The sequence below is a fragment of the Epinephelus moara genome, chromosome 6 (assembly GCF_006386435.1).
Source record: "Epinephelus moara isolate mb chromosome 6, YSFRI_EMoa_1.0, whole genome shotgun sequence".
Classification (NCBI taxonomy): Eukaryota; Metazoa; Chordata; class Actinopteri; order Perciformes; family Serranidae; genus Epinephelus; species Epinephelus moara.
In genome coordinates, this window is record NC_065511.1 from 39,422,242 (window position 1) to 39,445,130 (window position 22,889).

General features: G+C 40.7%; 1 protein-coding gene across 1 annotated transcript; it reads left to right on the top strand.

The window, feature by feature from the left end:
• Positions 1–860: 860 nt before the first annotated feature.
• On the top strand, positions 861–22,886 carry LOC126391771 (multidrug resistance-associated protein 1-like). Its single transcript, XM_050046704.1, has 26 exons — positions 861–921; positions 2,692–2,817; positions 3,229–3,290; positions 4,226–4,354; positions 6,112–6,360; positions 6,566–6,743; positions 7,159–7,320; positions 8,197–8,289; positions 8,379–8,582; positions 9,942–10,088; positions 10,766–10,853; positions 11,266–11,462; positions 12,193–12,369; positions 12,474–12,641; positions 13,082–13,271; positions 14,939–15,011; positions 15,357–15,465; positions 15,895–16,102; positions 16,331–16,641; positions 16,732–16,931; positions 18,014–18,140; positions 18,613–18,714; positions 19,645–19,791; positions 19,939–20,097; positions 21,998–22,164; positions 22,445–22,886. The coding sequence occupies exons 4-26, from the start codon at positions 4,308–4,310 to the stop codon at positions 22,878–22,880; spliced, it is 3,939 nt and encodes a 1,312-aa protein (XP_049902661.1). The 5' UTR covers positions 861–921; positions 2,692–2,817; positions 3,229–3,290; positions 4,226–4,307; the 3' UTR covers positions 22,881–22,886.
• The last annotated feature ends 3 nt before the right edge of the window (positions 22,887–22,889 follow it).

The following is a 22,889-nucleotide window of genomic DNA, read 5'->3' on the forward strand; positions in this document are numbered from 1 at the left end:
ACAGATCTCATGTTGATGTTGGGTGTAAGTGACAGGTCATGTCTGTTTGTTTCTCCTCTTCTATGACTATCTTCTCTCAGTTCTTCTCTTTCAGTTGCAGTATTTCACAGCTCTAAATTTACTCTCCTCTGGATGTGTGAAGTGTGTGTGTGTGTGTGTGTGTGTGTGTGTGTGTGTGTGTGTGTGTGTGTGTGTGTGTGTGTGCGCGTGTGCATGTTTAAATCATTTCTTCGAAAGCAGTTCAAATGTAGCTGCCAATAACATCGGTTACCTGGAAGCGACAGATGATTATTTCTGTACAGACTTCACTGAGCTTGAACAGTCGATACATACCTGCTGAGCTATTTAAGTTTCTGAGGAAAAAATGGGCCTATTGAATGTATGTAGTTCTATAGGGGGGAAATTATGTTTAAAGTAATTAAAGTAAATGACCATTATCAGTGTGAAGTGGAATTAGTTTTATGTTAGTTTAGAAAATGTCATCACATTTTTAAAATATAATCAAAACTTCGGAAAACAAAAGCTGAAATATAGAAACTACATTCTAAGAAACAAAAAGCAGGAAACTAAAGTGTGTTTTTTTTTTTAATCTGGTCACTAAAACTTTTAAAATCAAAGGAAATTAACATCTGAAATTCATCTTGTCTTATATGATTCAATTTAAATAAGTATTTACTGCTGGAAGTGTCGTCCTTTAATCAAACCAGGCTGTCTGCAGCAGAATAACTGGTGCTACATGACCAGAGAATAATACACCCTATGTGTGTCATCCGCGTTTGCTCAAGAGGTAGAAAACCTACAACTACCAGAATGCACAGCGCCGCTGGCTGATGGCGTAATGCGAGCTTGGGCGTTTAGAACGAAACAAAATGGCGGCCGGCGCCGTTAAGGAATGAACCGTTTCTCAGTTACAGCTAAACGGTAAGCTAAATATGTTTCTGAAAACACTTCTGCGAGAATTAGGTAACGCGGTATCAAAATTTGGTGAATATTTGATCAGCGCTGCTTAGTTTTACCGTTTTATCTCGGTTTTTTCAGCCACCGGAAACAGTATGGCGCGCGCTTCCTGTTCACAAATTCTGCTGTTTCAGCGATACTGAGGCGAACAGTCAGTGATGAGGTCACTGGGCGTTACTCTATAAAGTAATGTATAACACAGTACTCGTTACTTTTTTTTAAAAAAAACTAATGCATTACTTTACTTAATCCTCTGAGACCCACATAGACACATTTTTGGGGGGAGACAGCAGGTAAACAGTATGTGCCATATAGAAATGTGCCATATAGAAGTGGTATACATCATCTGAAAGCTCAGAACCTGAAGATTAATTTGAGATGCAGCTTAGTACTGCTGCTGTTTTTCTAGTTATAAATCTGCAATAAACAGTGTTTGTCTTAGGCGCCTCTTCAGATTTTAAAAGGTAAGAGTTTATAAGGGCTTAGAGTGTTCTGGTCGAAGTATTTGATGGCACACCCATACTCATTTATGTCTTATAAGCTGTTGCAGGAATTTTTAGGTTGACACCATTTGTTACAAAGTTTGGGTGCTAAATTTAAGCATGATTTACCACTTGAGAATTTAAAAAATGGGCAGAATCCTTCCACAATACCACACGAAGACACCAACACCTTGAGGAACACCACAGTAGAATCTATACCATTATTTTGAATCATAAACTTGATATTTGGAGATATTTGTAAGAACTGCATTTTTCAGTGATTGGATGGCGAGCCATTCTGCTCTGGGTACTGCTTAGAAATCTCCTAATTTTCAGTCTATCCTCGAAAGCCACACATTGCTGAATGCCTGAGGTCTCTAGTTTGTGGTTGTACAGATTCTTGACGTTGTGATTATCTTAGAGGTCACTATAGGTTGTTTTATACAGGGATGTCTATCTATCTGCAATGAAATGGCCACTATGGAGGCTAACACTATCACACATGAATAAAACTGGGCTTATTCAATCTGCAAGAGTCTCAGCTTTCCAGTCAGACCCAATTGATGCAGTTCCAAATCTTTTTAGGAATGCCAGTATGCAGAAATATTCAAATACAATAGGCGAAAATAACACATTTACAGTGCATGCAAAAAAAGTACATAGTTTGTGCCCAAGAGTGTATGGGACTAGCATAAAGTGGGCACGTCTGTAAAGGTGAGATTTGTGGGTACCCACAGAACACAATTTCATTCTGAAAGCAGAGGTCAAGGAACCTCTGTGAAAATGGCCATGCTTGGTTTTCCCTTGCCAAAATTTAACTGGAAAAACTTTGGAGTGTTATTTCAACCCCTTCTTTAGAAGCCAGCATAACATGGTTGGTACCACTGGATTCTTTGGATCTTCTAGTTTAATATGATACTGATTTCACCACTCTAAGCTTTAAAAGTCAGCCCTCTATAGCCTCTGTAACACAGGAATCCATTACATTACTTTTGGGTTACTCCACAACATTGCTTGAGACGAACTGTTATGTAATTGCAAGTTTACAATAATGTAACATTACATTTTCCATATGTCCACATATCAGCACAAGGATCAGGAGAATTATATAGCACTGTAGTGGCTTTAACTGCATTAAATGAAACTATATAAATGTATAAAATAGGTTGTCCATCTTAATACTGCATGGTACAGATATTACTTGCCAGAAATAATTGTCCTCTACTCTGGCCTCTGCCCTCTGCTGTTCCAGGGTTTTTCATCAGACGCTGCTCGTTTCGTGGCTTTCTTCATCTGTTTTTCCCTCCAACTCATCGAGCTCGTCCTTAGTTGCTTCTCCGACTGCCGACCACTCTCTTACAAACACACCTACGTCCAGGTACCTCACACACCTACATCCAAGTATCATACACCCCTACATCAAGATGATTCTATACAATGTCTGATTTATGTACACAGTATACACAGGAGCATTTACTAGTAACAAAGGCTGAAGTTACCAGGTAACCCTCATCTACAAATTAAAGCAAAGTTGCTCAATATGACCGATCTCCACACATGTAATAAAAAGTTTGGAGGGTGATGACAGCCAGGAGTTGAGGCACAACACTTCACATCAGAAACTGGTTACTGACAATACACAAAGTACACTGCAGAAACGGCTTGGGCCATAACAGTGGTCGTTATCAAACCTTTTTAAGTGACCTGTGGTTTGTCTTTATCAAGCTGTTAAATCAAACTGTTGAATATGAGTGTCAGTCACTAAAGAAGATTAATTTTCTCTCGTCAGAATCAGTGTCCAGAAGAAGATGCCTCGTTTCTCTCCAAGTTTTTCTTCTTCTGGTTCAGCAGGTACGAACATCACAGCCCAAACACTCAAATCACCAAAACTCACAAAAAAGCAACAGCGTGCCACAACAACTTATTATGATCATCTATGTGTTTGTGTTACAGTCTGTTTAATATAACATTATTTTGTAGTTGTCATTTAGACAACTTAGATCACAGCGAAATATTTGAAGGAATAATTCATCCACAAAATGACTGTTTGTTAATTAGAGATGCCGTGTTGCCTTGAATTCGTAAAGAAAACTTTTTTTTCTGTTGCATTCCTCCACGGAAAACGATGAACATATTGAATTACTGATTGTTTGAGGACCATGTTTAACGACATCAAAACTATATCAAAACATCAGTTTACAAACTCTCACATAACTTGTGCTGAATGACCCAAGTCTCAATTATCCAGTCGTATGCGCAGTACTTCCCAAACACATGCATTTATGCTAAAAAGCTGTAGTATTAGAGTCTGGCTTTAAAGAGAGAGCTCCAGTTGCATCAAGTGATTAAAAATGGTCAGGACCTTCTCAGACACAGAATTAAAAACATTTTTTAAAACAGAGGTTGGGACTGGGTCAAGGATATATGCAGAGGATTTTAGTGTTGTTACCACTTTTCAGATCATTTCAGCTTCAACCAGACTGAATTTGTCCAGCAGGGCTTCACATGTGGATGTTTATTCAGCTGTTATGGTAACATGTAGTTGACAGATTTTAGACCTGGTGTTGGCTGTCTTTGAAGTTATATGTACATTCATCACATTTATATCTACGGGTGTAACAGGGTTTATGAGGTGATCGATGGTGTTAAAATCACTCTGGGGTTGATTATTTTGAATTTGATTAGGTTAGAAAAATAAGATTACTACCACCCCTACAACTACTGATCATAATATTAAAAATGGTGACATCATTACTAATGAAAATTGTGTTTTGTCTTCCTGTCAGTTTGGTGTTTCAGGGTTACCGGCACCCTCTGCAGGCTGCAGACCTGTGGTCTCTGCGGGACCAGGACTCATCGATCCGGATCATGACAGACTTGGAAAAGTTCTGGACTCAGAAGTGCAAACAGCTGCAGTATGAATTTTTCCATTTAATATTTTGATTAATATTAATTAATTTTGGGTTACTCCACAACATATTAATTAATTAATATTAATTAATTTAATCTGAATGTCAACACATGAAAAGCAGAGATGATTGAATTAAACTAAACATAAATGAAGAAACAAAGAAACGTATGTGGTCACAGTGACATCACACTGCTGAGCAGGGTACCAGTGCATCTTTAAAAAGTCTTAAAAATTCATTGAATTCGCTAAACTAAAAATAATCAAAACCAAATGGACACTTTAATGATAACATAATAATTGTTTTCCATGTGTTCCTCTCTAGAAAGTTTTTAATTTTAAGTGGATTATCTAACTTTTTAACTTGACCATAAAAGTCATGTTTGATGTCATAGTAAACATTTGGGCAAAATTGTCCCTAACCTTAAGTAATTCAATTTAATTTCTAAAGCATCAGAGGCTTTACAGCATATGACATCCCTCTGTCCTTTGGACCCTCACAGCGGATAAGGAAAAACTGCCCAAAAACCCTTTAATGGGGGAAAAAATGGTAGAAACTTCAGGAAGAGCAACTGAGGAGGGATCCCTCTTCCAGGACGGACAGACGTGCAATAGATGTCGTACAGAACAGATCAACATAATAAATTAACAGTAATCCATATGACACAATGAGACAGAAAGAGAGAGAGACAGAGAGAGAGACAGAGACAGAGACAGAGACAGGACAGACGGTAACGAAAATAGCTTACAACAACATTAATTTAAGTAATAATATAATAATAATAGTAATTGTCGTGGCATATGTTGTTAGTATTAATATATGACAGTATACATATGTGACAATAATCATATGTGTATGATAACAGTAGAAGTATGACTTATGACTAATGATAACAGCAGCAGCAGGAGGCATCTGGCAGGACCACGGCAGCAGCACAACCACACACGTCACACTATCCAGGCACCGCTGCGATACGAGTTAATCTGAGAGACAGTGGAGCACAAAGGCTCCGGAGAAGAAGCCGAGTTAGTGACATGTAGTAACAGGACATGAATGTTAGCAAATGAAGTAGAACCAACTTATCAGAATCTGAGAGAGAGAGAGAGGAGAGAAGATAAGGTGTATATTGTTTTTACCTTAAATTTTGGTTATTGTAAAATTGGTCTTAAATTTAATTTTGAGTGTCTTTAAATAAAGTCTTGAGAAGTGTTAAATCCAACCTGCCCTAGGCTGTAGGAACCCTGGATGAGCCCGATTCCTTTACTCTAACTGGTCTGCTGCTAAAACTCAAGACTTCCTGTGTATTTTTCAAAATAAAAGCCCCCTGACTCACTTAAAGACTTTTAATGTGAAAGAGTAAGAAGAAGTCAAAGGAAGCGAAGGACTTCAGAAAACATGGACTCCTCTTCCCCGAAACATGATCACATATAAAACGTTAAATGTGAGGGTGGTTAGTTGTCTCAGCCCTGTGATTACTGACTACCTGTCCAGATATTACCCGCCTCTACCCGCCAGTGTCAGCTGGGATTGGCTGCAGCCCCTCACAACCCTTATGTGTACTTCATGCTCTCAGTAGTGTTCCCGGCATGAGCATCGTGCACCAGAAAATTACATAATCTCCCCTTTTGAGTTGAGCATGAAGGCTCTGATAGTTGTTGCATTGCTTGGTCGTGCACCTACAGAGGCCCGTCTGCTTGCTGCTGGGCTTCATGCAGGATAATGATGTATCGGTTTGAGGCACCTGTTGTTTTGATGTTCTGCAGTGAGGAGCCTGCTGGCTCCTTGTCCCGGTCCCATTCCTGTTCCTGGCGATCATGGTCCAGGTCCTGGCCCGGTGGTTCTGCCACGCCAACAGAAAAAACACAGCTGCTAAAGAAGAACAGGAAGGGGCGTGGCTACAGCCTCTTCCTCCTGCACGCTCTGTGGCGTAGCTTGGGGCTGTACTTCCTGTGTGGGACACTGTGTCTCCTCCTGCATGACGCCTTCATGTTTGCTGTGCCACAGGTGCTCAGGTGGGTCAGAGAGATCACAAATATGTTATGTTATGTTATGTTATACCAGACTTGATACTGGTGGATGATTTGAATTCCACAAACTGAAGACCCTCTAGCTAGACGTGTCAAGCTACAACTCTTAAACTGTCTGAGCTTGTTAACATGGATGTTGTTGTTTATAGTTCACAGTTTGTTGATTGTATTTATTTGTTGTTGTTGTCAGTTTGCTGCTGGGCTTCATGCGGGATAAAGATGCTGCGATGTGGAAAGGATTCCTGTTCGCCTCGCTGCTCTTCCTGCTGTCCTGTCTGCAGTCTCTCCTCCATCATCAGTACATGTTTCACTGCTTCACTGTTGGAATGAGAGTGAAGACGGCCGTCATGGGACTCGTCTACAGGAAGGTGACAGAGAGACAAAGACAGCTGGTGCCTATGTTACCAGATTGTGTCTTGTTAGGCTGCAGCAGCTGATGTATCCTTTCAGCATTTAGCCTGTAGCAAAGATGAGCAGTGGGCTGCAGAGGTCTGCTGAGGTCAGTTCTTTCTGACTCCACACCTCCAGATTTTTTACTTTTCATCCTCAAATGACGCTGACTAAAGTGACTTCTCATGAGGATATTTATCAGTCGTCACACAGCTCCCTCTGGAGACACTAAAACCATTTTACTTCTTTAAAATACAGTGAAACTCCTCAACACCTGGAAACACACTGATGTGCTCACTGGAGTTCTGCTTAAGCATTTCAGACTCACTGTGCTCATCTAGTCTCTGAGATCAGCAGTAAAGTCAATAAAGTTTTCTGTGTTTGAATCCTCAGTGTCTGCTGATCAGCAGTGCAGCTCGGCGGCAGTGTACTTCAGGAGAAATCATTAATCTGATTTCAGCCGACACTCAGAAGCTGATGGACTTTGTGGTTTATTTCAACAGTATTTGGGTCACTCCCATCGAGATCGCACTCTGCTTCTACTTCCTGTGGCAGGTACAAAAAAACACCTTGACATGAAAACATCATGCCTCCGTTTCTGTTGTGTTTATTGTGACTGTTCTGACCAGCGATGACTCACCGGGCTGTGCTGAGGCCACCTCTCCCCAAAGTTACCAACTTCTAACAACACTTATTTTTGGAGACCAGATAATAGTAGGGGAGGTGGTGGCGGATCAGCAAACTTTGTGTGTGTGTGTGTGTGTCCCTGTGTGATCATTCTGTGTCCCCTCTCTGAATTTGGAGGTTCTTGAAGGTCTGCAAACGCATGAGTTTTGTTTTCCTCAGCAGCAGGTGGTTGTGTTTGAGTCACGTGTGCAAGAACTGATTAGTCCATCAGTTTGTGGTCGGATCAATCAGAGCTCGATGCACAGCTTCCATGAGAGCGCGACCAGTGTCTTCTAAAGTAGTTTGGAAAAACAATGAACAAAACTTAAATGACAGTACTGTTATAGGGAACAGAGCATTTTATTTCTATATGAATTAACAAACAGTCTTACATTCACTGTGCCTGGTGTTTACAGTCAGTCCTGTTACATTTATCACCACCACTGCCTCTTGCACCACACTGACCTCTGGTGGCGAGTGATGTGCACTAATGTAACAGCTATAAAAAACATCTTCATTACAGACTCTCCAGTAAGAAGTTAGTAGAAAGATGAGCGTCTTTATTTTTTACGGTATTGAAAATCATACGGTGTGGATTTCAGAATACTCTGGTGTACCGTGATACCACCCAATCCTAGTATATATATTCAAACAGCGCTCCGAATTACAGTCCAGTTCCAAAAATACAACCATGCCTTCACACAACCACTTTGTAGCCAGTCTGTCCTGATTGATTGATAAACAGCTTCTGTGACTGATTAACAGCTCCTCGGCCCATCTGCTCTGGCTGGCATCACTGCTGTTGTTCTGATCTTTCCTCTGAATGGATTCATCGCTAAAATAAGAAGCAAGCTGCAGGTGAGAGAACTGTGTCATTGTCTTTAATCAGATGCTCCATCTACAGGTGGATCGACTGTGTTCCACAATCTGCTGCCTGTGTTTCTCAGGAGGCTCAGATGAAGTTCATGGACGACCGGATCAAGCTGATGAATGAAATCCTGAGTGGTGTGAAGATCCTGAAGTTTTACGCCTGGGAAGAAGCTTTCCTGCGACGTGTTGGCGTCCTGAGAGATGGAGAACTCCAGGCCCTGAAGAAATCTCAGATCCTCTACTCCGTCTCTCTGGCTTCCTTCAACTCCTCCTCGTTCCTGGTGAGTCTCATGTCTGACTGGTCAGTTTAACCTCGGTCTGACTCAGACTAGTGAAAAAGGCGGGGCTTGAACCTCTCTTAGTCATGTTTTATGTGAACATCGTTCTCTGTTATCTTATGTTCATTTATTCAGAGATGTTTCACTTTCAGCCAGGCTCTCATCACACTGACACACTTCACACATTCACACCTGGAAGCTGCCCAGTATAACCAGTGTGTCCTGCTGGTCTCTGAGCAGCTCCACTGGAGCACCTCATGAGAGTTTGACAGACCAATAAGATGCTTCAGGTTCAGCTATTGATCACTTCAGTTCATCTGAACCATCACACACAAGTCATAGGAGTGCACGGAAAAAAAATAATTTTTAAATGAATTAAAAAATAAATGTGGAGGAATAAATAAAAGAATAAATAAGTAGTAGAACATGTTGTAATATAAAGAGAGTTAAACAAAAGAGTAAATTAATGTGGTAATAAAAAGACAAAATAAAAGAATAATTTTCATTTATTGTCACATTTATTTGGTGATTTATGTATGTATATATTTATGTATATATTTGTTAAAAATACAGTAATATTTTGGTGTATATATATATATATATATATATATATATATGTGACGTAATTTTTACTGTTTCTGTTTATTTCTTTTTATCCCTCTATTTTTGTTTATTCTTTTTCCTATTCCTTTTCCCTTTTGCCTTCTCTGTATATTCTGTATTATTTCTCTCTATATTTCCACATTTTAATTAATTAATTTATTTATTTTTTATTTATTTCTCTCTCTTGTATATACTGTATGTGTATATATATATATATATACATACAGTATATATCCACATTTATTTATTTATTTATTTACTCATTTAATATGTTATTTATTCCTCTTTGTATTTCTACATTTATTTTTCTTGTTCTTTTACAGATATTTTTCTTTTTTATGACACTCCTATGACTCCACAGTAATTAGACATCCTCTAATAAATGATAAGGCTTCATTCTGTCTCTGTGTAATGTGTGAATAAATATTGACACATAAAAATGTATTTCAGGTTCACGACAACAAAATGGCGATTTCTGATATTACAGAGTAAGGTGTTGCCATGGTTACCAACAGCTGGTAACCAGATATTCATTTGAGGTTTCCTATTATTTGGAACTGGTTTCACATGTTTTTATCAACATGTTTTGTGTCGGTCCAAATTTAAACTGCCATGAATCATTGTTGGAAACATAAACTGTCACAGTTTATTGATTCATTCTGTCTTTTCTCTCTGATGAACTCATCAAAAATTGTCTGTGTGACATTTGATATTATAATTTTTTGAAATAGTTTTTGTCCTCTTGTCCTCTCTGATCAGATCGCCCTCTCAGTGTTTGCCGTGTACGTGCTGATCGACGAGCGAAACGTTCTGGATGCTCAGAAAATCTTTGTCTCTGTTGCTCTCATCAACATCCTGAAAACTCCTCTGAGTCAGCTTCCCTTCGCCATGAGCACCACCATGCAGGCAAGTCACAGCCAATCAGAAACCTCTGTTCTCTGGATGTCTCAGTCAATGGAGTCAAGGTTTTTAAAGATTTATTCCAACAATACCTCCACAGTGAGTGAGTTTCTAATATGTCTAAAAATAACAGTGTTACACTTCAGTGTTTGTCCCATCGTCTCAGTGTGCTTTTGAACCCTATAAGATAGTACTTTAATATTTTAGCTTACTTAATATTTTTTGATCATTTATAGAAAGTAGTCCATACCCGGGAATGTGTTATGTATAGAGGAATAAGAAATCAAAAACAGTGTATTAGAGGAGCTGCAAAATCAGAGCACTGTAAATGCACTGTGTAATAATATTAAAAAATCAGAGCACTGTAAATGCACTGTGTAATAATATTAATATAAGACAAACAATGCACACTGTATTTAGAAACATGCTTTATGGCAAAATACATGGAGCATAGTTTTGGCTGACGGCATGGAGGCACGCGTGGGCACACAGGTACACACATACACACGCAACACGGTGAAAGAATGAAACAAACAGTGCGAATATTATGATTGTGCTTATTAGTGAATGACATTGTTTCACATTTTTGACTGGTTGCCTGTGTGAGGTTGTTACTTTTCTGTTTGGTAAAATGTCAGGTGACTGATTTATGTTTAATGTGACTTTTTTTAAAATGTGATCAGGCCATCATCTCACTCAGACGTCTGGGAAACTTCCTGTGCCAAGATGAACTGAAGCCTGGTAATGTGGAGAGACTTCCCTACAGCACAGGTATGACATCACACACACACACACCTGATCAGCTTCACCTTTGTGTCCAGCACTGAAACCGAAGCCTGTCTTCAGACTAATGGAGACTATGAAACAAATCTTGAAGGTTTAATGACAAGTTTTAATGTCTTTGAGAACCTGAAAGAATTCAAATGAAGGTTAGAGTCGTTAATTTCCCCTCTCGGCATCAGTAATGGTTTATCTTATCTTATGAGGACTTCTGCTTTATTTGTGCTTGTTTTATTGTTCGCCCCTTACAGTTTATTTTATTCATCAATCTATAAAAAAGACGTTCTAATGATCTACAGGGGACAGTAATACCACAGCAGACTGGTGGAGCCATGTAGGAATATGTGAAACCATGTGAAATACATAGAACCATGTGGAAAAGAGTGGAATGTTGTGTGCTCAGACGGACACGGTGTGGTGATCGAGGGAGGATCCTTCTCCTGGACCGATGACGGGCCGCCATGTCTGCAGAGGATCAACATGAAGGTGAAGACGGGCTCCCTGGTGGCTGTGGTCGGCCATGTTGGCTCAGGGAAGTCATCTCTGCTGTCGGCCATGTTGGGAGAGATGGAGAGGAGGAGCGGCTTCGTCTCCATCAAGGTGACTATAGCAAGTAATCCTAAACTTAAAGACATTGAAGGGCTGCATAGACAGGCTACTTACTAACTGAAGTGCTCGCCTGACATGACCGACTGCTCATCAGGTGAACAAAGAGCCCCACTTCTTCTTGTCTTTGATGCATAATTTATTTCTCATTTTTAATTAATACTCTTTGAATTATTAATTTTTAAACTGTGAAGCTTTACTTTTATAAAACTCCATAGGTTTTTTGTAATGTGTGTGATGTTGTGCAAAGGGGTGGAGCCAGGGAGAGAAACACTAATAAGCATGTATATGTCCACTAAACAAAAAAGCGTTTAATGAAGAATTTCACTGATGGAAAAAAAGGCTTTATTACATAAGTAGGCTGTGTATGAAGTGGAAGAGGCAAATACCTCTGAAATTGTTGCTATATGACCAGAGAAAGCACAGAGAAAGGGCTGTAGGTAGAAATCCTACAACTACCACAATGCACTGCGCCGCAGCAGACCAATAAACGCTCTCGCTGGTGGGTGACGTAATGCGAGCTTGGCTGTGTAGACACAGAGAACGATATGCTTTGTAATTCAGAAGCAGCTGGAACATAATGTTGACAGTCAAACAGAATCTTCTCGTTAAAAGTGATGAAAGTTTCTGCTGTTTTATGAAGATTTATCTGCTGAATCTGTATGTTTTATAGTGGAATCCTCTCTCAGGAGCAGTAAAGTTTATTTTGACTGTGGTGTTGCAGGGTTCGGTGGCCTACGTCCCCCAGCAGGCCTGGATCCAGAACGCCTCTCTGAAGGACAACATTCTGTTTGGTGGAGAGAGGAAGGAGAGCTGGTACCATCGTGTGCTGGAGGCCTGCGCCTTGCTGCCGGACCTGGACATCCTGCCTGCTGGAGACAGCACAGAGATCGGGGAGAAGGTACAGACACTGCCAACACACTGTTGCTCTGACTGTTAATTGTCTCCTGTTTGACTGTGTAGTGTTTACTTTTTGTTTACTGGTGATGCATTTACTGACTGCAGGGTCTGAACCTGTCTGGAGGTCAGAGGCAGAGGGTGAGTCTGGCTCGAGCAGTGTACAGGAAGTCAGATGTCTACCTGCTGGACGACCCACTGTCGGCCGTTGATGCTCACGTGGGACAACACATCTTTGATCGAGTCATTGGACCCAGAGGACTCCTCAAAGACAAGGTGAGACCCTGCAGGTTCTCTGCAGACCTGTACCTGTATCTACAGTCTGACCAAACACTCTCCATGATCTCACCCTCCTCCGGTGGGTTGCCATGGACATAGTTGGTCCTTTGGTAAAGAGCAGCTGGGTGCACAAGTACATCTTGGTTGTGTGACTATGACTCCAGCTTTCTAGTGGCCTATCCACTACACAGCTGCACCGCTCCAGCTGTTCTGCGTGCCTTAAACCAGCTTTTCTCCAGAGTAGAGATTCCTGACAAGATCCTCACTCGTCAGGGACTCTCTTTTACCTCCGGGCTGATGGAGCTTTTACACAAGCAGCGAGGCATCACTGTAATCCAGACAACTCCATACCATCCACCGACTGATAAGCCTTACTGTAAACTGCTTTGGATAAAGGAGTTAAATAAGTGTAATGTGTGTGCTGATGTGTTTTTTAGACCCGGGTGCTGGTAACTCACGGCCTCAACTTCCTGTCTAAAGCAGACCTGATCCTGGTAATGGAGGAGGGTCAGATCTCAGAGATGGGCTCCTACATGGAGCTGATGGACAGGAAAGGAACCTTCGCCAAATTCATCCACAGATTCAATGGAAACCAGCGCAGAGAGAGCCCCACCCCCAGAGACAGGAGTAAGACTTTGGGCTTCATTCACCAACATATTTTTTTCATAAATTTGTCCTTAAGAAAAGTCCAAAGAAAAGTTTACATCAGATTCATGGCAGAATTGTTCACACCTGTGTTGTTATCATGATGAATCCCATTGTCCTTGTAAACTGAAGGTGATGTAAGTTGATCCTAATTAGCATAGGTAAACGCCCCTCAAATCATGGACATGAGAATACAGGGCCGTGTGCACACAGAGAGACTGAGGAAGAAAAGTTCAGAGAATTAATGCCCAAAGTTTAAAGAGGGTGGAGGACCAGACTCCAAACTAGGGCTGCCCTTGAATAGTTGGGCCATTAGTCGACTAGTCGTCTGCATGTTTCTGATATTAAAGTATGTATATTTTATCTCCAAGTGCACGTCACACACTGAGCGAGCCGCCTGTTAATGACGCTGTGGGCTAATGGGCATGTAGCTACTTCCATGTTTCAGATGATACGTCATGTTTGTAGTCGACCAGTGAAGATGAGTTTACATATCACCTTGGGTTCGTCCTTCACCTTCTCAAAATGATCCCACACTTTGGATTTCCTGCCCGACATGTTATTAACTAGCCTGTGGAATAACCGCAGGTACCAGCCCTGGAAATTAGAGGCCGTACACATGCTGCATCTTTAACTGCCTGGAAAATGCGAGGTCGGGCGCTGAGTGCTGCTCTTGTAACTTTTTTGTGCCAGCTTTCATGAGCGCAGTGGCAGGCTGCGTCTGAAGTTGCTAAGCAACCTTAACAAGCACTGTATCATAGACTATTTCCCTGAAATCCTGAGTGCAGAGCTTGATCTCTTTAAATTTGACACAAACGTCCACTTGGACTGAAGAATAAACTGATCAGAATTTTGTGGTAAAAAGGTCAAGTGTCACTGTGACCTCACAAAATATGTTTTGTATTTCACACAAATATCTAACAGGATAAAATTATGAGATGATGACATTTTATATCTAAAAGGTCAAATGCCAGCTTCACTGTGACATCATTATGTTCTGCATAAAATACTTTTCTGCCCATTATTTAACGTCATATCTCAGGAACAGAAGTTGGGACATTTGGTCAGATACTGAACTAGTAGTCTGAGTGGGCGGAAGTTCGCTGCATAGATCTGCCTCTCATTGGGCGGAACGAGCCACCCGCTGAAGTCCCGCCCTACCACCTCCGGTTGCAGTTTTCAACACGTCCTTTACTAACTTTTGCGGTGTTTGATCTTGCGGGGATGTAGCCATTTTTCTGCCATGGTTCGCGTCCTGTAGGCGATATTTTTGTGGGCGTGTTACACCAAAACCTGTTTCCCCCTGGCAATATTTTTGCAAGCGCACCCTTGCTGTGGCACCGCCAAGAACGATTGTGATTGGTTGAAAGAAATACAAGCAGCCGGGGCGTTTTTTTCTCCAATCTTAAAGTGAGAGTCGGCCCAGCCAGACCTTTCTTTTCTTGAGAAAGGTCTGGTGAGCGAGACTACTGAACTGGTGACACTGATCTTGAACCTGTGGATGTAGCAGAACGCAAACTGCAGTGTAATTTACAGTAATGTTGTGTTATGTTTGGTTTTGAACCTAAATTTTATTTGTGTGTATATTTCTGTGTGTGTGTGTGTGTGTGTGTGTGTGTGCATGATTGTGTATATTTGTGTGTTTGTAGGCAGCAGGAAGTCGGTGTCTCGCCTCAGTATGACGGATTTCTCCATCGATCTTTCTCAGGAGCAGCTGATCAGGTATAAAGACAAACTACACACAGAACTGTGAACACAGTATAAACACAAACACACCTTTAAATGTTTTTAGTAACAATGATAATACAGTCCTATATGTCATAAATAATACACACATTAATTACAGTGGAAAAACAAAAACTTTAAAAATAATTGATGATCTGATTGGTTATCGATAAGATGGGAAAGTTTCACACGTCTCTGAGCTTTTTACTGAAAAACTTGACCGTCTGAAAGTTAAGCTTTAAAACTCTAAAAAGTCGTTCCTGTTCTGCTCGAAGCTTCCCTGATATTGCACACTGCAGTTACACTGTTGATTTATCCACTGCTGATTTGTTTGTGTTCCAGCTGTGATATGAGCAGTGCCAGCGTTCAGATGATGAAGGCTGTTGATCAGGACTTAGATGCTGAGGATGCTGGGAAGCTTACAGAGGTTGACAAGGCTCACACAGGGAGGGTGGGTCCTTCTTCTCATCAATATTAGTATGCTTGTGTCAGTATTATTAACCACTAGAAAAGTGCACTGAGAACAGATGGCAGACTGGTCATGCGGTGGACGGAACAAAACCAGGATGCAGTCATGGCAACCAGAGCACTGTGCAGTTGCAGCTGGTGGAACTGTCCCTCCAGGCTTAAAATGAGACCAAACTTTTCTTTGGATATCAGTTTATAAGCTACAAAAAAGGCTAAATTGTGGCCTGCTAGAGACAGTAAGGCTGCTTTATTTTATTTTATTTTTTTAACCAAGACAATTTCAGGAAAATTTGTCATGTGTTTTATTGACTGTGTAAATTGATGTTTAAATCGACCTGAAAAACTTCAGAACCGCACAACGTCTCCACCGTGACAACACAGTGTGTGAATAACAAAGGTCTTCTGTTCTCAGGTGAAGCTGCAGATGTACAGAGAGTACTTCAGGACTGTCGGCCTGACCGTCATCATGACCATCATCTTCCTCTGTGCCTTCCAGCAGGCCGCTTCGTTGGCCTACAACTATTGGCTGAGCTTGTGGGCTGACGAACTGCCCGTCAACGGCACGCAAAGCGACCACGAGCTGAAACTGAGCGTGTTCGCAGCTCTGGGCTGCACTCAGGGTGGGTCAGAGGTCATATACATCTCATTAATGTGCAATACACACAGACAGACAGATGGGTAAGGTAAGTGAGTGGGATGACACCATCCTCATCCACAGGGCACGTTGGCTCACTGAATGGTTTGATTGTAATGAACATAGTGTGAATCAAATGCTTTGGCCTTCGTAGTCACCAGATCTCAACGCTCTGTGATAAACTGTCCCATTAAAATCAGCTTGTGGTGTTTAGGGATGGCCATGTTTGGGACAACGCTTGCCATCGCTCTGGGTGGTATCGTAGCATCGCGTCACCTTCACGCTGACCTTCTCCACAGCGTCCTACACTCGCCAATGTCTTTCTTCGAGGTGACGCCCAGCGGAAACCTCCTGAACCGCTTCTCCAAAGAGATCGACGCAATCGACTGCATGATTCCTGACGGGCTGAAAATGATGCTGGGCTACCTGTTCAAGCTGCTGGAGGTCTGCATCATTTTGTTGTTGGCCACGCCCTTCACAGGGCTGGTGCTCCTCCCCCTCACCTGTGTCTACATCTTCATACAGGTAAAAGTTTCTTCTGAACATTGCCTGAATGTCTCTGAGGTTCAGCTGCAGCATCTTGTCTTCATTAATGTCTGTGGTTCATGTCTTCAGAGTTTCTATGTGGCGTCGTCATGTCAGCTGCGACGGCTGGAGGCCGTTAGTCGCTCACCGATCTACAGCCACTTCAATGAGACGGTACAGGGTGCGAGCGTCATCCGTGCCTTTGGCGAACAGGGATGCTTCGTCCTACGGGCCAACCGTCGCATTGACACCAACCAGGAAGCTTACTTCCCTCGCTTTGTTGCCACCAGGTTCATTCAAAGGATTTAAATCACACTGGAGTGGAAACATTTTTACATTTTTTTAATTTTTTATTATGTATTTTTGAATTTGTGCCGACGTTTCTTTAATTATTTCATGGGTTTGTAGATTTTACTTCATTTTAGTTGGTTAGATAGTTCGTTCAGAGCTCAAGGATTTCTTACCCTGGGCAAGATGCCCCAAAATTGGTTACTCTGCCCATTTATCTTTCCCAGCAGTGCGTTGGTTTGTGCATCATCAGCCTGCACATGCTTAAATCATATCCAAATGTTTTTTTAAATTTTGCAGTAAAGTGACGTATTTCACTGTTGGAAAGATGGTCTTTTCATAAAAGTGCCCGATGCAGTAGACAGATGAAAATACTTTTGAAACTGGTGTTATGTGACCAGAGAAAAAGGGCTGTGATATTTGCTTTTGCTGAACAGGTAGAAAACCTACAACTACCAGAATGCACTGCATCGAACCAATAAACACTCCAGCTGGTGAGTGATGCAATGTGAGCTTGCCGGTTTTTCCACAGGAAACAATATGGCGGCCAGCTGGTGACAAAAAAATTCAAATTACAGTGTGATGGTAAGACAAAATATGTTTCTGAAAACATTGGAGGCGAGAAATAAGAGAATCTTGGTTCATATTTGATCAGTGCTGCTTACCGTTTAATCTCCGTGTTTTCAGCCTCCGTTTTTACAATACAGGAAACAATATGGCGCCCACTTCTTGTACACAAATTCTCATATTACAGCCAAACAGTGCACTAAAATATGTTTGTGAAGACATTTTGGTGAGAAATAGGCAATACAGTAACAGAATCTTGATTTATATTTAATCAGTTCTGCCCACTTTTACTGTTTGATCCAAGTTTGAGAGAGATGAGCCAGGAAATCTGGGCGCTGGTAAAATGGAGGGAAGTTTGTCAATCACTTATACTACCCACATTGTTATGATACAAAGCTGGTTGAAAATTCGGCAAAGTATCCCTTTAAGGGAGCTGTTTCCCCTTACCAAGAATTCACTCATGTAATAATAATATTTAATGTTTGCTGATAATCTTTTATTTAATTGGTTTTGTCAGATGGCTGGCGGTGAATCTGGAGTTTTTGGGGAATCTGTTGGTGTTGGCTGCAGCCATTCTGTCTGTGCGAGGTCGGGATGAACTCAGCCCAGGCATCGTGGGATTGGCAGTGTCACACTCTCTCCAGGTAAAAAAAACTCTTGTAGAGAATGCATTGCCAAAGTAACTCTTACTATATAGAAGGAAATCAAGTTGTCAGAAACAAATGACCCCATTGTAGGTCGCTCAGAACTTTTGATGAGCATTGCTCAACAGAAAAAAAAGAGATGTGTCATGTTTTTGAATTTATGCTTTGAGGAAAGGTTTCTAGTTTCTGCATGACAACTAGACGCTATCCTTCAGCTGGCTTGTTTAGTTACATCATATCTTCCCAATCAGTATATATATCCCTCTGACACCTGTTGGATTTGTATCTATATTTGTGCTACTTAGCATCCTTTTGCATTTCGATAATGGAGGATTTGATCAAATCAGGAAGTTAATTGAATTTGCTGGTCTCTGCAGAGTCAAACAGGAACCTCTCCTCCCACGTCACCTGAGAGACAAACACATTAAAGAAATAAATCTTAAGATGAACACTGGTGTTTGTGTGTTTGCAGGTGACTGGAATCCTGAGCTGGATTGTTCGATCCTGGACTGATGTGGAGAACAACATTGTGTCGGTGGAGAGAGTCAAAGAGTACGGCAACACACTCAAAGAGGTCTGTGCTGAACGTGGAAACTGTAATCTGTGGCTAAGTGTCCAACATCTTTCACAGCATGTTTATAGAAGCTGTTTCTGTTGTTCTCTGTTTTTAGTTTGAATTTTTATGCCTCCACACTGGCGATAGCCGCGGCCGGAGGCATTATGTTTTCAGGTTGTCTGTCCCATTGGTGTGGACGTGATATCTCAATAACGTTGTAAGGGCATTTCATTAAATTTGGCACAAACTTTTACTTGGATTCAACAATGATCTGATAAAAATTTGGTGGTCAAAGGTCAAGGTCACTTTGAGTTCTCGTCTGTCTCATTCTCATGAACTCGATTTCTTAATAACACCTTAAAGGAATTTCTTTAAATTGGGCACAGACGTCCACTTGTGTGCAAGGATAAACTGATTCAAATATGGTGGTCAAAGGTCACTGTGAACATACCTGAAGCATTCATATGCTGATTATGACAAAATTTCACAGAAATGATAAACTGATGATATTTTATATCCAAAAGGACAAGGTCAGCTTCACTGTGACATCATACTGTTTTTCTGGCTATTACTAAATTTCATATCTCAGGAACAGAAGAAGAGACATTTGGTCAGATACTGAGTGGGTGACTCTCATCTTGGGAGTCCACCTTGAAACTGTGCTGATTGCATAGATCTTGTATAGATCTAGATGTTTGTGAAGCATCCATGTTCTAGAATTTGTAGCTTCTTTGCTGCAACTTCCATATTTGAAGCACTGTCAACTGTCATGGCAGCATACTAGTCTGGACAGACATGGATGTAAAGTATAACTGCAACTTGACATGGAGGCATACAAACACAAGGTGTCAGTCCTAGTTCTTACTGACATGATGTTGATACTTAACTTTGACCATGGAACTGTGGGTATTGATCATCCAGCCCTCCTGACATGATGTGTCTTCCCAGGCAGCGTGGACCCTCGAGGACAGTTTGCTGCCAGCCTCCTGGCCAACCACTGGAAACATCCAGTTTGAAGACTATGGACTGCAGTACCGTAAAGGTTTGGACTGGGCTTTAAACGACATCTCCATCAACATCCAGGACAAAGAAAAGGTCAGCAATGATCAGAGTCAGAAAAACGTTAACGTTAAACCTTTTCCTCTTGTCAGTCATAGGTTTTGACCTGAGTATGACTTAATGATGATATAATGAATCAATTCATCGCCTGAATAGTAATTGAATAACAAATTTAATTTGCAGGTGGGGATTGTTGGAAGGACGGGAGCTGGGAAGTCGTCTCTGGCTTTGGGAATCTTCCGGATTCTGGAAGCAGCAAAGGGACAAATCTTTATTGATGGGATCAACATTGCTCAGATTGGCCTTCATGATCTCCGCTCCAGAATCACCATCATTCCTCAGGTCAGTACTGCAAATACTGCATTACAGCATCTCATTCTCATTCCCATATCCCAAAAAAGTCATAGGATGGTATGGCATAAGATAAAACTCATTCTGTAGTATGTCATAGAAACAGTATGGTATATAGTGTAGTATGACTTCCAAAATGTCATAAAAACGTCACAGTATAGTACGTTGTTCAAAATTTCATCAAAATTTCATAGTATAGTATGGCGTCCAAAACTTCATAAAAATGTCATAGTATAGTATGGTGTCCAAAAGTGCATAAAAAATATGATAAAAACATCATAGTATAGTATGGTGTCCAAAATTTCATAAAAACGTCTTATTATAGTATGGCGTCCAAAAGTGCATAAAAGTGTCATAGTATAGTATGGCCTCTAAAATTTTATAAAAACCTCATAGTATAGTATGGCGTCCAAAAGTGCATAAAAACGTCATAATATAGTATGGCCTCCAAAATTTCATAAAAACGTCATAGTATAGTATGGCGTCCAAAATTTCACAAAAACGTCCTAGTATAGTATGGCCTCCAAAATTTCATAAAAACGTCATAGTATAGTATGGCCTCCAAAATTTCATAAAAACGTCATAGTATAGTATGGTGTCCAAAATTTCATAAAAACGTCTTATTATAGTATGGCGTCCAAAAGTGCATAAAAGTGTCATAGTATAGTATGGCGTCCAAAAGTGCATAAAAACCTCATTGTATAGTATGGCGTCCAAAATTTCATAAAAACGTCTTATTATAGTATGGCGTTCAAAAGTGCATAAAAGTGTCATAGTATAGTATGGCCTCCAAAATTTCATGAAAACGTCATAGTATAGTATGGCGTCCAAAATTTCTTAAAAACGTCTTATTATAGTATGCCGTCCAAAAGTGCATAAAAACGTCATAGTATAGTATGGCGTCCAAAATTTCATAAAAACGTCATAGTATAGTATGGTGTCCAAAATTTCATAAAAACGTCCTAGTATAGTATGGCCTCCAAAATTTCATGAAAACGTCATAGTATAGTATGGTCTCCAAAATTTCATAAAAACGTCTTATTATAGTATGGCGTCCAAACGTGCATAAAAACGTCTTATATAGTATGGCCTGTAAAATTTTATGAAAAATGTCGTAGTATAGTATGGTGTCCAAAATTGCATAAAAACGTCATAGTATAGTATGGTGTCCAAAATTGCATAAAAACGTCATAGTATAGTATGGCGTCCAAAAGTGCATAAAAATGTCATAGTATAGTATGGCCTCTAAAATTTTATAAAAACCTCATAGTATAGTATGGCGTCCAAAAGTGCATAAAAACGTCATAATATAGTATGGCATCCAAAAGTGCATAAAAATGTCAAAGTATAGTATGGCCTCCAAAATTGCATGAAAACGTCATAGTATAGTATGGCCTCCAAAATTGCATAAAAACGCCATAATATAGTATGACCTCCAAAATCTCATAAAAACGCCATAGTATAGTATGGCCTCCAAAATTTCATAAAAATGCCATAGTATAGTATGGCCTCCAAAATTTTATAAAAACGTCATAGTATAGTATGGCGTCCAAAAGTGCATGAAAATGTCATAATATAGTATGGCGTCCAAAAGTGCATAAAAATGTCAAAGTATAGTATGGCCTCCAAAATTTCATAAAAACGTCCTAGTATAGTATGGCGTCCAAAATTTCATAAAAATGCCATAGTATAGTATGGCGTCCAAAAGTGCATAAAAATGTCATAGTATAGTATGGCCTCCAAAATCTCATAAAAACGTCATAGTATAGTATGGCCTCCAAAATCTCATAAAAATGTCATAGTATAGTATGTCGTCCAAAACTTAATGAAAATGTCACAGTATAGTATGTCATTAATAATGTTCATGGTGACCTCTGGTCTTCTTCTTCAGGACCCTGTGCTGTTTTCTGGTTCTCTGAGGATGAACCTTGACCCCTTTAATAACTGTTCAGAGGAGGATCTGTGGAAAGCTCTGGAACTGGCTCATCTCAGCAACTTTGTGTCTGCACTGCCACAAAAACTGGACTATCAGTGCTGTGAAGGAGGAGAGAACCTCAGGTAGGTCCACCTAAAACTAGTCTGGACGTGGTTTACCATGAAGCCAGCTGGACAGTCAGGCTTTCTTTGTGTTAGCTGGCTCAACAAAACCTAAACTCCAGTCAGAGATGTGCTTAATTTTTTACACATGAATGACGACTTATTTCACCTGCAGATTGTTGTGTTCACAGACATCTTCAAAATAACAGTGACACATATGTGCAGTTAGTTTTATCATTTTATTTATTTACATCGGTGACAGCAGCAGATTTGTTGTCAAGTGCAACATCTTTGTCTTCAGTCTGGGTCAGAGGCAGCTGCTGTGTTTGGCCAGAGCTCTCCTGAGGAAGACCAGGATCCTGGTTTTGGATGAGGCAACAGCAGCTGTGGACCTCAAGACAGACCAGCTGATCCAGTCCACCATTCGTACTCAGTTTGATGATTGTACAGTCCTAACCATCGCACACCGCCTCAACACCATCATGGACTACACTAGGTACACCAAGTTGATTATATGTCATTGTTTTAGAGTGAGACAGGGAAGTTGTTTATTATTGACAACAATAACTGGATACGTCACAGTACTTAATTACATTTTATTGACTCATGGTCCTGTCTCTTTCCTCAGGGTGATTGTGATGGAGCGAGGCTCCATTGTAGAGATGGACTCCCCCTCTCAGCTCCTCCGCCTGCAGGGTCACTTCTATCAGATGTGTCTTGAAGCTGGTTTGGTCTAACGTACGTCT

What these genes read in the sequence shown, in the direction of transcription:
- LOC126391771 (XM_050046704.1), top strand. Translation starts at nt 4,308, where the DNA reads ATGACAGACTTGGAAAAGTTCTGGACTCAGAAGTGCAAACAGCTGCA. An exon ending in TCAACTCCTCCTCGTTCCTG is followed by an intron (nt 8,583 to 9,941) that starts GTGAGTCTCATG and finishes CTCTCTGATCAG; the next exon opens with ATCGCCCTCTCAGTGTTTGC. An exon ending in GAATCACCATCATTCCTCAG is followed by an intron (nt 20,098 to 21,997) that starts GTCAGTACTGCA and finishes CTTCTTCTTCAG; the next exon opens with GACCCTGTGCTGTTTTCTGG.